The sequence below is a fragment of the Sipha flava genome, unplaced genomic scaffold, assembly GCF_003268045.1.
Source record: "Sipha flava isolate LNK unplaced genomic scaffold, YSA_version1 66_pilon_pilon, whole genome shotgun sequence".
Taxonomy (NCBI): domain Eukaryota; kingdom Metazoa; phylum Arthropoda; class Insecta; order Hemiptera; family Aphididae; genus Sipha; species Sipha flava.
The window spans coordinates 148,740-162,746 of NW_020273606.1; the positions used below are offsets into that span (position 1 = coordinate 148,740).

The 14,007-nt window shown below is 26.7% G+C and overlaps 1 protein-coding gene across 1 annotated transcript in view; it reads left to right on the forward strand.

Annotated features, from left to right (window-relative positions):
- The window catches only part of LOC112691757 (protein timeless), a 31,609-nt gene that overhangs the window by 13,311 nt on the left and 4,291 nt on the right, over positions 1 to 14,007 (forward strand). The window contains exons 8-14 of the mRNA XM_025566148.1: positions 2,425 to 2,502; positions 2,626 to 2,789; positions 3,819 to 3,971; positions 4,037 to 4,270; positions 4,347 to 4,473; positions 4,574 to 4,673; positions 12,995 to 13,196. Coding sequence (XP_025421933.1) covers positions 2,425 to 2,502; positions 2,626 to 2,789; positions 3,819 to 3,971; positions 4,037 to 4,270; positions 4,347 to 4,473; positions 4,574 to 4,673; positions 12,995 to 13,196 — 1,058 coding nt within the window. The remainder of the gene's footprint in view (positions 1 to 2,424; positions 2,503 to 2,625; positions 2,790 to 3,818; positions 3,972 to 4,036; positions 4,271 to 4,346; positions 4,474 to 4,573; positions 4,674 to 12,994; positions 13,197 to 14,007) is intronic.

Consider the following 14,007-nt stretch of genomic DNA (forward strand, 5'->3'; position numbering starts at 1 on the left):
CTGGATCCGCTGTTATAATAATAATGCTATTTACTTATCATACTCTATAATGTTTGGTATCCAAGATTTCCAATTATATACCCACCAACCCACCCACCCCCGACGAGAGCACATGCAATTGCAACCAAGGGTAACCTGTCTGGGCGCCACTGTCTATCTCCACAAATGAACCTAGTGAAAAGAAATTAGAAAAGTATATTATATGATATGCAGTCTTGTAAAGTATTCGAATACAAGTATTTGAATACTTGTATTTAAATACTTTTTGAAGTATTTATATGTATTAATTATAGTATTTTTTAAGTATTTTGAATACTTTTTGATTTTATTTTTACCAAAATTTAAATACTTGTATTAAAATACCATAAAGTACGTTTTATTAATTTTAATTTATTATTTTTCAAAAAAATTTAACATTAATAAAAATAATATTGTTTTCATTGAAAATTAATATTATGTTTTTGTATAGTAAAAGTAGGTAATAACTAAGGTTCTGGACTTCTTGCATTTGCATGTTTTTTTGTAGTGGTCGTAGTCTATTCTAAGTGAGCTATAAATTTGTTTTATGAAATAACAAATTTAAATACTCAGTTTGAATTTGCATACTTTTGCATATTTTGTCATATTTTAAGAAAAGCACATATTTGAGCAATTTTTAGTATATTTGGGCATATTTCACATTTTTTTATTTTTATAAACGTAAAATTATCGGGAAAAATCATAATTGGATGGGCGTAGTCTGTCATATCTAACACGAACGTCTGTTGCGATGATAGTCTCTTTATCGCTTAATAATCAACCTTATTATCGACAATATCGACAATTGTAAAGTTGTGGTAAAACCTAATGAATCTTACACTCCTACAGGCTTATCTTCATATTATCATGAAACAAATATAAATTCAAACTCTCCAAAGTAATCAGTTATTAGCCGGGTATGAATTGTACAATGAAATGAAATCAGTACGTGATCGTTCGTTAATCATATCATCACGCTTACATTATTTCTTATTAACTGTACCATTTTTTTTTTACAATCATTATTTTTACAATTATTATTTTTTTTATATTAAGTACCTACCTACTTTATAGATTTTTATTTTTATAATAATAATTTATAATATACCTTATGCGTTTTTTAAAAATAAAATAAAAAATTAGATGCATATTTTAAAGCATATTTTGACGATTTTTAGTGCAAGAAGTCCCGAACCCTAGTAATAACAATGTTACCACATTACATTTTATATAGTTTTTGTATTAGAATTTTTTTAAGAAAACTGAAAATCTAATAATTTTAAAATAATTCCATATTAATATATAGTAAGTTAATACCACTTTTTATTTTTTTAGTTTTTTCATTAAAATTTAATCAATATTAGTTGAAATATATTGTTGTCCATAAATTTTGCTTACAATGATTATAAAAAAATTCGAGCGTAAGTCAATTAAAAATTTTTTACAAGCGTCTAAACTTTCAATTTTTACGAGTCTAAATTTACATCCGCATTACACTCTATGACCGAGTCCCATCCCACCCTTACTTTACATCTGTACAGCAGAGCGAGTTCCCGATTATACTTTTGACCACCCAAAGCACTAACTAGATTCACTTTGCTAACAGAAACCACCCTGTGTTTTTAAAATTGAAGTACTTTTACTGCCCCAAAACATGATGGCAGACACACATAAAAAATAATACACATATATACTAAATAATATTTTATTAGCAGCTGTGTATCATTATTATTATTATTCTACTGCTATAATATGGGTATGTAATTGATTTTTTTATCACCCGTATAATAGTCACGGATAAGTATACGGTCAGACTAGACCCGGTATCGGCCTAATTAACGTTTGGCCGAACACGGACGAAAAAAAATAAAAGTATAAAATTCAATTGTACCCGGTCACATTACATCCGAGAAATTCGGTCATTTACGGCTGATGTCGGATGAAAACAAAATATTTTGTTTTTTTTCGACCGATGCCGGGCCTAGTCTGACCATAGACTAAGATTCTCAGAAATCCGTATAGCATACCTACGCGCAGTCAAACGTCACATATTTAAATTAATTATTCTGTTATCTAGGTTATGTAGGAAATGGATTTTCGTTTTTTTCTATTGTTTAATTATTATAGTACCAATTTAATTTTCTTTTTTTTCCAAAATTCACTTTTACTTTATTGTTACTAAAGAAATATAAAATAAAAAATTAATTTCCTACATAACACAGACAAGGAGTAAATAAATCCAAACATTTTTTCAAAATGAAAATTGGACTTCTGGAAGTGTATTTTTTTTTCTTTTGCTTATTGGTCTAAATGCACGAAGAAAGGACTCACTTTCAACCGCCTTAAGTCCAAATATAGTTTAGAACCTAGATATAAATTTGATTATACACCATTAATATATTTTAGAAAAACGGAACGAGTTGTTTACAAGAGAGCTCAGATGGGTCGAATTCAGAAGACAATGACATTGATCGGCATTTTAAAGTGATATTTACAATTAATGCATTATAAGATATTTTATATTTTTTATTATAAATTTAAAAAATTTATTTATTTTTATAAAATAAGTTATTCCTAGTCTAATAATGATGATGAAATTATTTTCAGACAAGGTTTAATGATAAAAAGTTTAAAGCACATTTAATGGATAAGCAAGGCAAAAAATCTAACTTTCCGGAGCAACATTCAATTTCACGTTCAGTAAATAAAGAGAAAAATACTAAATATTTGTTAAAAGAGTCTTTACTACTTAACGAGAATTGTGGACTAAAGTAAAAATCATTAAAATTGTTAACAGATGGTTGCATCCGAATTTAATTTTAATAACCGTTTATTATAATAATTTTGTGTTACTATTTCAAGAAAAAAATACAGTAGAGTTAAGAAATATAATAATAACTTTCAAAATACCATGTTATATTTTATTAAAAATAATCATTGGAACATTCATTGTATTTATTTTAGATTTTGCATTTATTGTTTTTGGATTATAGCCAAATATTTTCTCTTAATTACTATTTTCTTATATTAACATACCTATTTGTATTTTTTTCTTGATTCAACTCAGTGGCGTACATACGGGGAGTGGAGGTTCGGGTTCAAACCCCCCAGGGGTAAAAAAAAAAAAGAAATTAGTTTTATTATTGATGACGTGAAATATATTCGTAGTTTCATTATTACGCTTTGAACTTAAAATATACAACTATACAAATATTATGATAATTAAATAATTATATTGATAGGTGTTTGAAAAGTTTTGTTAATTATGCTGTTTTTATACTACATTTATTTATTTTGGTAAACCTCCCTCTGCCTGGAGCAAGATCGAATGTACGTCATTGATTCTACTTTCCTTTTTTTTTGGAAATTTTTGCTAGGTATATTGTGTGTTCATTATAAATACTTAAGTCTTAAATCATGTTTGAGTATTTTCTTTACTAATTACTACCTACTGTAAATTTATATGGAAATATCTGGTTGAATTATATACTTTCGAAGATTGTTGATGAAAATAAGAAATAAACAAGTTCAGTTAGTTTAAATAAAATTTGAAATATGAAGACAATTTTATCCAACAAAACATTTTATACTTAATATAAATACATTTTGGCAGTAAGCGCAATTTAGTGTGTGTACGAGTATATTAAATGTAGGTATAATAAACAATATTTAACAAATAAGACTGAAACAGATATCAGATTTTTTATTGCAATTTTTATATTTTGACGGAATTCGGATTCAACCTAATTAATGGCAAACTAATTAATTCAATTATAGATGTAACTGTTCAAACATTTTAGAAAGAATAACATAAAAGATATTAAGTCAAAAAATGCACCTGTAAGACATCAATATGATGATAAAATTCATAAAACAATTACGATTAACCCTATTTCTAAAAGAAAAATCAAATTAAGAATGAAAAAATTTACAAAAAAAAAATCGAAAACAAAGTAGAACAATTTAATTATAAAGTTAATTTGTTTGGATTATATTAATTATTGGTATGTCTTATTAGGTTTAATTTACCGATTTCACCAAACAAAGTCCCAATTGAGGTTTGCATAACACATTTTCTTCAGAATTTTACTCTTCGTTTTATGCGAAATGGATTTAATACTTTAGTTGCTGAAGTTTATAATTTGCTGACAACTAATTCGCAACTAAACATAGATACTTCGCCTTATTTTTGGATTTTAACATATTTTTGTAGATTTTGCAAGTTGGGTGGAATCGAATTGAAATCAATCAGGTAGTATGATTGATATTTAATTAGTACTAAAAATAAAATAACTAAAATATTAAAACATATATAATGTATATTATAGACGAATTATATCTTTCAAATTGATTTCATTTAGTGTTCACGAAGGTCTTAAAATATCAGAACAATTAATGATAGCAAAACGGCAAAGATCTCCTGATATTCAATTACGAGTTAGACATTTGCATTTAGTAAGTTTGTATTTATGACAAATTAATTAATTAAATTAATTAAAATCTTATTTTTATTTCCCTTTTGTAATTGATATAAACTAATTTTTATTTGTTGTAGGTGATTATGTCTATTAAGGAAATAGTTCAAGTTATTAAATTTTATCTACTATCTTCGGTCTCATCTCCAATTTATTCAGAACTAATAAAAGATCTTAAAGGTAAGTTCAGTATATAACACGAATATTTAATACTTTGAAGCATATAGGTATTATATATTGTATATAGATAATATATTATTAATGCATATTAATACGGTGATATAATTTTATTTTGAATATGGGGAGATGAATATACATAAATAAATATGTTCACCTATCTAATTGCTAAAGATTCCTTCTCCTCTATAAACATAATATACTCCAGGGAGGTCCAACCTCTTATAGTTGGCGGGTCAATTTATCCTTTCATAAAAATACAAAGGGCCACCAAAGAAAAAAAAATTATATCGTTATCCAGTAAAACTTACAGTTAATAATTGTCACCTGATATAGTGAAATATCGGTATCACGAAGTCGCAAGGGACCAAAAAAAAAAGTTGACACATCGAAACTTCGAGATACCGGAGTTCAGGATAGCGAGGTTCCGCTGTAATGATTATAATAATAATAAGGACTTCCACTATCTTCCATCACAAAAAATCTAATTCATTATGACTGCTATAAAAACACGATATTTACATACGTACGTAGTGAATTGAATTCAATCATGGTTTTGGACATTACTCATTGCACGTTTACTTACATTTTATAGTAAAAAATAAAAAGTTAGAGTTAAGTTAAAAAGTTAGATAAACAATCATAAAACGATTATGTTATTATATTGTGACTTTAATTTTTAATATAAGTCTTCTACAGGAGGGAAGGTTAAAAAATGGTTTACAGGGTCGTGGGTTGAACCACCCTGACATACTCATTAAACGCTGGCAGTGTTTATATTTTATACCTAGATTTCAATTATCTAATAACATTTTTTGTTGTAGTTGAAAATATATATCATATATCAAAGTTATATAAATTTTACGTTATATAATTATTATATGTAATACTAAAAAATGAATATTAATAACAAAATAAATGTTATAAAAAAAATTATCTTAGTTATCTATAAAATTTAAAATTCAACTTCTCGTGAGTTAGTTCATTGATAGCTTTACAAGCAGGCCCATATTTAAAAATTTGGTGCCCCCGGGCATATAATTTATGCCCCACCCCCAAAAAATAAATAATAATAATATAACACTTATTATTTTGTCAACAATTGAAATTCTTTAATATCGTGTATTCACCAATTTAGGGAACACTGAATTTTTCGGCCGGATTATGCTGGAATAAATCGAATTTTTTTTTACAAACTAGTGTTATTTAAATACTTATTTTCAGATAAATTTCAAATTTTTAACCCTCTCGGTACGCGCAATGCAAATTATTTTTTTTGAATAGCAACCGGTATTTTTAATACCAAATTCGGATAGACTGATTTATTTAAGTCATTTTGACCAACTAACCATGGCTCTAAAATCAAAATTGACTGAAGAGAGTCATTTAAATTTTAATAAATAATACATTTTTACTATTCATTATAAAATGCATAAAACCATTTATAATTATTTATTATTGGTCACTTTTTAAATATTTTTACGTTTTTTTTTTTTTTTTTATACGTTTTATAAAGAAGATTAACATAATATGGATATACAATTATTTAATTAAAATCGATTACATGGTTTTATGCATTTTATAATGAATTGTAAAAATGTATATATTAAAATTTAAATGGCTCTCATTCAGTCAATTTTGGTTTTAGAGTCATGGTTTATTGGTCAAAATATCTTAAAAAAATTCAGTCTATTCGAATTTAATATCAAAACTATGGGTTGCTATTTAAAAAAAAATAAATTGCATGGCGTATGCGCGTACTGAGAGGGTTAAAAATTTGATATTTATCTGAAAATATGTATTTATATACCTCTAGCTTGTAAAAAAAAAAATTAGATTTATTCCAATATAATCCGGCCGAGAAATTCAGTGTTTTTTAAATTAGTGAACACACGGTATTAAAATATAATTTATAAATGAAAATCGTTTAATACTTTTTTTAATTAACAAATTAAACAAATTATAACATTATAAAATACAATTTTTTTTTAATTTACAAATAATCACATTATATTAACATAATATTTTCTTTTTATTGTTTTATTTTATTTTCATTAGATACATCATTTTTAAAATTAATTTTGCTAAAATATTTTGCCGCCCCTGAGACTTGACGCCCCTGGGAATGTGCCTACCCGTGCTCCTCCCCTAAATACGGGCCTGTTCACAAGGATAATTTTGAAATATTTTATGTATCCCAGTTGCTGTCATTACGAAAATATTTGTAAAGTTACATAAAATATAAATTTCGAAATGCTAAACAGACGCAATATCTTATATTTGTTATAGAAAACGAGTTTTTAATATATTCTTTACCTCTTTACTTTAGATTTGTTTCAAAAAATATTATAATTATTTTGAAAGTTGAAAACACGTTCTGTAGGCTATTTAATTTAGGGTGGCCAATCGTCCAAGTTTACTGTAAAGTAAACATATAATGTAAAGTACCGTATTTCAAAATTTGTTCCTTTGTCACAATAAAACTTTCGGGACGCTAAATTGTCCCATTTTATAAAATTATATCTAATTCATCAGGGCTCCGAGATGTTATTTGTAATGTTATAATGGAAAAAATTAAAAAAATACTAAACGAAATCAATGAGGTAATAAAAAACGACAATAATTGGATACCAATATAATATATCATATTATTAAAAATAATTAATAAACATAAAAAAAAAATTGCAAATGTTATTCAAAGTAATATGTATGCTTTTTTTTTATGTTGAACCGGACATTATTTTTAAATTTTATAATTATGAAAAATTCAAATTTGATTAACCTATTTTGACAATAATTTATATTTTCCGAAATATTTTATGGAAGTTTTGTTTATAAACATTGATTGAATTAGTTATTATATTAGTTTATTTCTATTATTCAATTAATTATCTGCTTATGTCGTATATGTTCAATTTAATTGGTAGAAAAATGCAGATGAGTTGTTTGGTATTTATATAATATAATTTCAAGTTTGATTATAGTTGTAGATAGTGATATATTGCTAAAATAAATCATGGGTATACGCCTCATTTCATGTAGCAACTATCATATGGTAGGAACCAAAAAAACTCACTCATGAACTACATATTCTTAATTATGACTGATAATAGAAAATGATAACAAATTTGAATTTTTCATTAAAAAAAAATAATAATAATAATAATATATCCGATATTGAATCACGTCATAAATATAACCACAAGTTAGGTTAGTCTAGGTATTATGTAGTTATTTGTCAAATTACAAGCTATATGCTACATACGGCCATATACCCGCGTATCATAAGCTTTTCATAAGCTATACGCTATGGATAACAGGGGCGGTTCTAGGGGAGGGGTCCCTAACCACGGTCCCTTACCAAGCCCGTAAAATATTTATAAAAAAATGTATATTGTTAACAAAAAATGCATTTATAATATTTACTATCATACGACACGCACAAGTATGTAGATAGAGCCATAGAGGTATGACGGTTGAAAGAAGTTTCTCCACACTTCGGAGACTAAAAACCTGGCTTCGATCAATAATGACTGAGGATATACTATCAGCATTATGTCTAATTAATGTATACCATAAAGTAGATATTCTAGATCAAATAGATCATATTAATGATATTTTTGCCAATTTTAAAAATAGACGACTTTAATTTGTGTTGTAAAAAATATTGTTTTCTTTTTGTTATAAGATTTTGTAAAATTATAAATTGACTCCCCCCTCCCTAACCAAGACTCTGGAGCCGCTCCTGATGAATAAGAATAGCGTATGTGTACACGCCGTATACTTCCGTATACCCTTCAATACACCACTGGTTGTAGTTATTTCGTTAGTTCACCGAGCCACGAATCAAATACACTGGCTTGATATACTATACGCGACGTAGGAACGCTCATGCTCGCCTATATCTGATACAGCTCGACGAGGTTCGTAGCTATCTGAAAATTATCGGTCCGTTGAGTCCATGCCAAAGGTAACGAGCTGCGTATTTAAACCAGCGTTCCCACAGACAGAACCAGATTAAACATTTGTGGACCCTAGGCAATTAAAATCTTGGGCCCTACAAAATAATTTTTTACATAGATCTTTAACATTACTATCCAATAATTAAAACAAACAGCTTTAATAATAACCAACTATTATTAATAAATAAAATCATGTTTATTAATTTTTTTTATTTGCAAGAACAATTAATTAATTATTATATTATTTCTATTTTTTTCAAAATAATTTTATTATTATTACTGCCTACAACTTAATGTATATTATATTTCATAATGACTTTTGTCCCATAAATTCGTAAATAAACAGGTATTATTAAATAAAAATATAGTTTTCTGTTTTCATAGGGCCCCTTAAATGAGTGAGGCCTTAAGGCGGGTGCCTTCTCCGCCTAATGGGTAATCCGGCACTGCCCACAGGCACCCGATTCGACGAGCCTGTATAATATAGTGGATTTTTATTTTATTACATGTGAGCATTTTGATTATACATTTAACATTGACATATATATTTTTGTTTTTTTAAATTTGAAGTATTTGATTATTAATATACTTTATAATATAACTGAACTAAATAAAAAATAAAAAAAACATAGAATGGTCCAACGATGAAGTTCTATAGTTTTTGGAATTATATGAAGCCCAACCACAAATTTAGTTTATCAAATAATTATTTTTTTTTTCATATACTACTTCATAATACCGTACTTTATATCACCGTACTTTACAAAATACGCAACTGCACAATCAGCAATTTGCGTCTGATCTAGAGAACTAATTATTTTAAACTGAAAAATTCAGCTGTTTAATTTTGAAGGAGCTCTGATCGACTCGGGTAAGCTCGAGGCGGTTCAACACGATTGCGCAATTTTTTCTTTTTTGACCTGACTAATTACACCACGATTGCGCAACAAATTTGCGACACGATTCCTTTTTACTTGATAAAATCACAACATCATTGCGCACCAAATAATATGTGTATATACAATGTAGGTATAATAATTTATGTACAACATAAAATAATGTATACTAAAACTTTCTATAATGTGCATATACATGCACTCAAACTATTAATTCACAAAATGCACTTTTTCAAAATCGAAATGAAAAGCTGATTGAGCTAATGATAGTTATAGTAAAAATATCGTCTAATGACTATCAGTATACAATAAAAAAACAATTTTTAATAAAAATAATTTCGACTAATGGCCTTGTCAGTAATACATTTAGCATACATGTAATTTAGAAAAAAAACAATGTTTAAACAAGCCAACGATGATAATTTGTTGATAGTCCTACGCCTGTAATAATTAGGAAGAAAAATTGTGTATTAATAGGTAATAAGTTTGAGTTCATATACATAAAAATTATATGTAGAAGTATGTATTTTATACATTATTTTATATTGTACATAAATTATTATACCTGTATAGTATATACACATATTATTTGGTGAGCAATGGTGTTTTGATTTTAACAGGTAAAAAAAGTATCAGGGTGCAATCGTGTGCAACCGCTCGTAGTTCGTCAAGTTGCGTACTGTGGGAATGAAGTAGACATGTAGGCTTGTGATATGCCGAGCGTAGAAATAGTCTTGGCACAACAAGCACGCCGCTCGAAGTTCGCCGAGTCACGCACCGTGAAAATCCACCTTATGTTTACACCAACCTTTCGTCTATTACAATAATATTTAATTTAAAACTAGGCAGTAGATTATTTCTTATTCATACCATTATACTATTTTTTTAAGTGCTCAGAGTATCAGATGTAAATGTAATAATATTAAAATATTTGTTTAACTAATAAATTAATAAATATTACTTTATAGTTTACTAATGTTCCCAATATTTACACTTATTTAATACCAGCTAACTAACACTAACTTATTAGTTAACTAATTTCGATAAACTCTAGGATAATTGAAACTAACCTAACTTAACCAACAAATAACAATAGAATTTATCAAAAAAATATATCAACTCCCTCTTTATTTTTAAATTATAACGTTAAACAGAAAACAAAAAGTTAAAATAGTGCTTAAAAATATAATAACGTAAAACGGAAAAAATCAAATAACGTACAATAATGTTAAACACTAAAATTGTTTAAATAACAAAAATGTAAAATCAATATATTATTTTTTTTATTTAAGCCCCAATTTTCATGTACAGAAAAATATCTGAAGAAAATTTCGTAAATAAAAAATATTATCTTCATCTATTTGTTTTAAATATAAATTACAGAGCATAGTATTTTATTTATTTGTAGAATAATATTTTATAGCTACATGTTTAGACATCGATTATTATATAGCATATACTCGTATATAATCAGGGCCGGATTAAAGGGTAGGTAAAATAAGCAATTGCTTACGGCCCAAAAAAAAATTCGGCCCATAATTTTTAAAATCAAATTTATATATATTTAAAATAAAATTTAAGAATTTTTTTCTCATGAGTAGTTATGAAGTAATGATTTTATATCATAAATAATTTAATATTATGGTTATCAAATTTGTTGTAAACTTGTAACTGTGATTTGTATCAATTATTTCGTTATTCCAACTAATGTTCCAAAAATATTTCATCATATTAATTTACCTTTATGATGTGATCAGTACTCAGAAGTTTATTAGTTTAATACTATCGCAACTCGGGTTTTTCCTAAAAATAATATTAAATAAACAAAATTATAATAATGATGATATTTAATATATATATAATTAATAATTAAATAATGTAATAATAAAGAAAATTATGTGTAGGCCATTTATATGAATATGCTTACGGTTCTAAAAACTATAATCCGGCTCTGTATATAACCGATCTGTAAGTATTTTTTGGAAATGCCATTGTTTATTTATTATTAAGAAATTAAAATTTATTAATTTCATTAAAAATAAATGTTTATTCATAATAAAAATTTAAGACTTATCTTAGTCTCGTATTTTTGTATTTTATATTTGACCACCCTAGATTAATATCTAACGGTAAACTATATATAACTTTGAAGATTTACAAAATGAGCTAAATGAATTAATTATCTTATTTTCATTAGTTTTCGTAAACATATGGGGTCGGCGTCTTTTATGGTTATTATATTTGGCTTATCTTTGTAAATAATTCTCTTCCACAAATATTTAAATATAAAAAATAAATGTGCGACTGAAGACAGCAACTTTAGTGCCGGGATTGGTATTATATTTTATAGCCTATAGGTAATTTTCTTATTCACATACATACACAACTATAAATTAAACATGAAAAAATCTATATTATATATGAATACAGGATGAATATAATCCTCCCCCAGTAGCACTGAACTCAGGGTTCAAGTACAGACCATAATTTTTGGGTGGTGGTTGGTACCGTGGTGAATCAGTATACGATTAATAATTTAATTAATTCAACTAACTATAAATTATAATACTACCCATTTAATCATTACTAATTAAGATGTTTAAGTAACTAAATGCAATCATAAATGCTGAAATAGGTTAAAAAATGTTGGGAGGGTGTGAATTACTAACCCATTAAAGTACGTCCTTAATACTAACCTAACCTAACTAGACCATTCAAAACGTTGTAAGTAATTTCTCCATCTTCGCGAATATGCCACTTTATTAATATATTCATGTTGTATACAGTGCTCGACTTGAGGGGGGACGCAGGAGGACGGAGTACCCCAACTAATTTGTAGAAATTTTAGCGTCCCCTACTATTATTACGCTATTATCATAACACTTAGCCAGTTTTGGGAACGTTATTTTCTTTAAAGTAAATAGAGTCCCCCTCCTTTAATTTTGCCAAGTCGAGCACTGGTTGTATATATACTAAATACATCATATTTAGGGTTGCCATACATTCCGGAAAACCGGGATTGTAACCGGTTTTGGACTTCGGGTCCCGGTGTCCGGAAAAATGTTTTTAAGACGTCTATTTGTCCCAGTTTAAACATTTAGAGGAAATTAGCATTGTTTAATTTTTAATTTCGACGATTTTATCTAAAAGTACATTTTTAATCGCAATAAATTAACAATATATAATAAAAACATAATTTGTAATTTACACATAAATATTAAATATATTTTATTTTACATAAATATTTTAAATATTATGTTGCCTTCAATTAATAATCCTCTCAATATATTTAAAGTTATCTGTATAAAAAGTATATTATACAATAATGTGTTTGTTTTGTCTCGGTTTCGCCTTATAAATTTATGGCAACCCTAGTCATATTACATAATGTATCTATTTATTATATAAATCTCATAATGTACTCGATTTACTTATGTTACGTTATTGAATGTTATTTTCCATCAAGGCAGCAACTCATCCGAATCAATTATTTGGGCAAAAGACCTCATGTCAATATTCTTATTGTGTATTCGACATTATGATAGCAACATCCAACCTATTGAATACTTACATGATTTAATTATAACAAATCATATTGTATTATCATTATTTGATAATCTTAAAGATTTTTGGAATTTAAATTATAGTATTACCTCGCACATCAAAAAGTAAAATACATATAAATACAACATAATAATTGGTATCAGGGCCGGATTTACTTAAAAGGCGCTCCTAAGCTAATAAAAAACAAACGCCCCTACTTCTTGGAACATTACATAATTTATTCGATAAGAGCTGAGAGTTCCTCTCCTTATTATTTTACCGATTTCATGGTTATACAAAAATGTTTAATGGATTAAATTTAAATTTTTTTAAGTCAACCTAAAAATTAAGTCTACAATTTTTGTTGATTAAGATACTAGACCAGAAGGGCAAAAAAAAATACATTTTATTATGATAGAAAAAAAAAATTATTCTTGATATATTTTATTAAATAAAAAAATAATTAATGCATTTTTTTCATTCATAATACTTATTAATTAATAATATTTATATTTGGCGCTTTCTTGACTTAGTTGCTGCAAACGTATTTATTAAGTCGTTGAAATTCATAGATTCTAGTAATTCTAAATTCGCACTAATTGACGCTAAATTAGATACCTTTGCATCTGAAATGGAATTACTTTAATTCTTTAAAATACTAAATGATCTTTCACCAGTTGCATTTGAGGGAATAATAGTTAGATACATTTTCAAAGCAGTGTCTAAATTTAGAAACGTTGCAATAATTTTGTTTTTTCTTAAAATTTTCAAAAATATGTCGGGAGATTTTTTATCTGACTCCTCTATTTCAATCTCATTTAAAAATTGCTTGAAATATAAACATTCCTCATAAAGTTCATCTTCTAGATCATTGAAATATTTTTCAACTAATCTTTTAGTTCTTTCTTTTAATATTTTCAGGCATATAAATAGCAA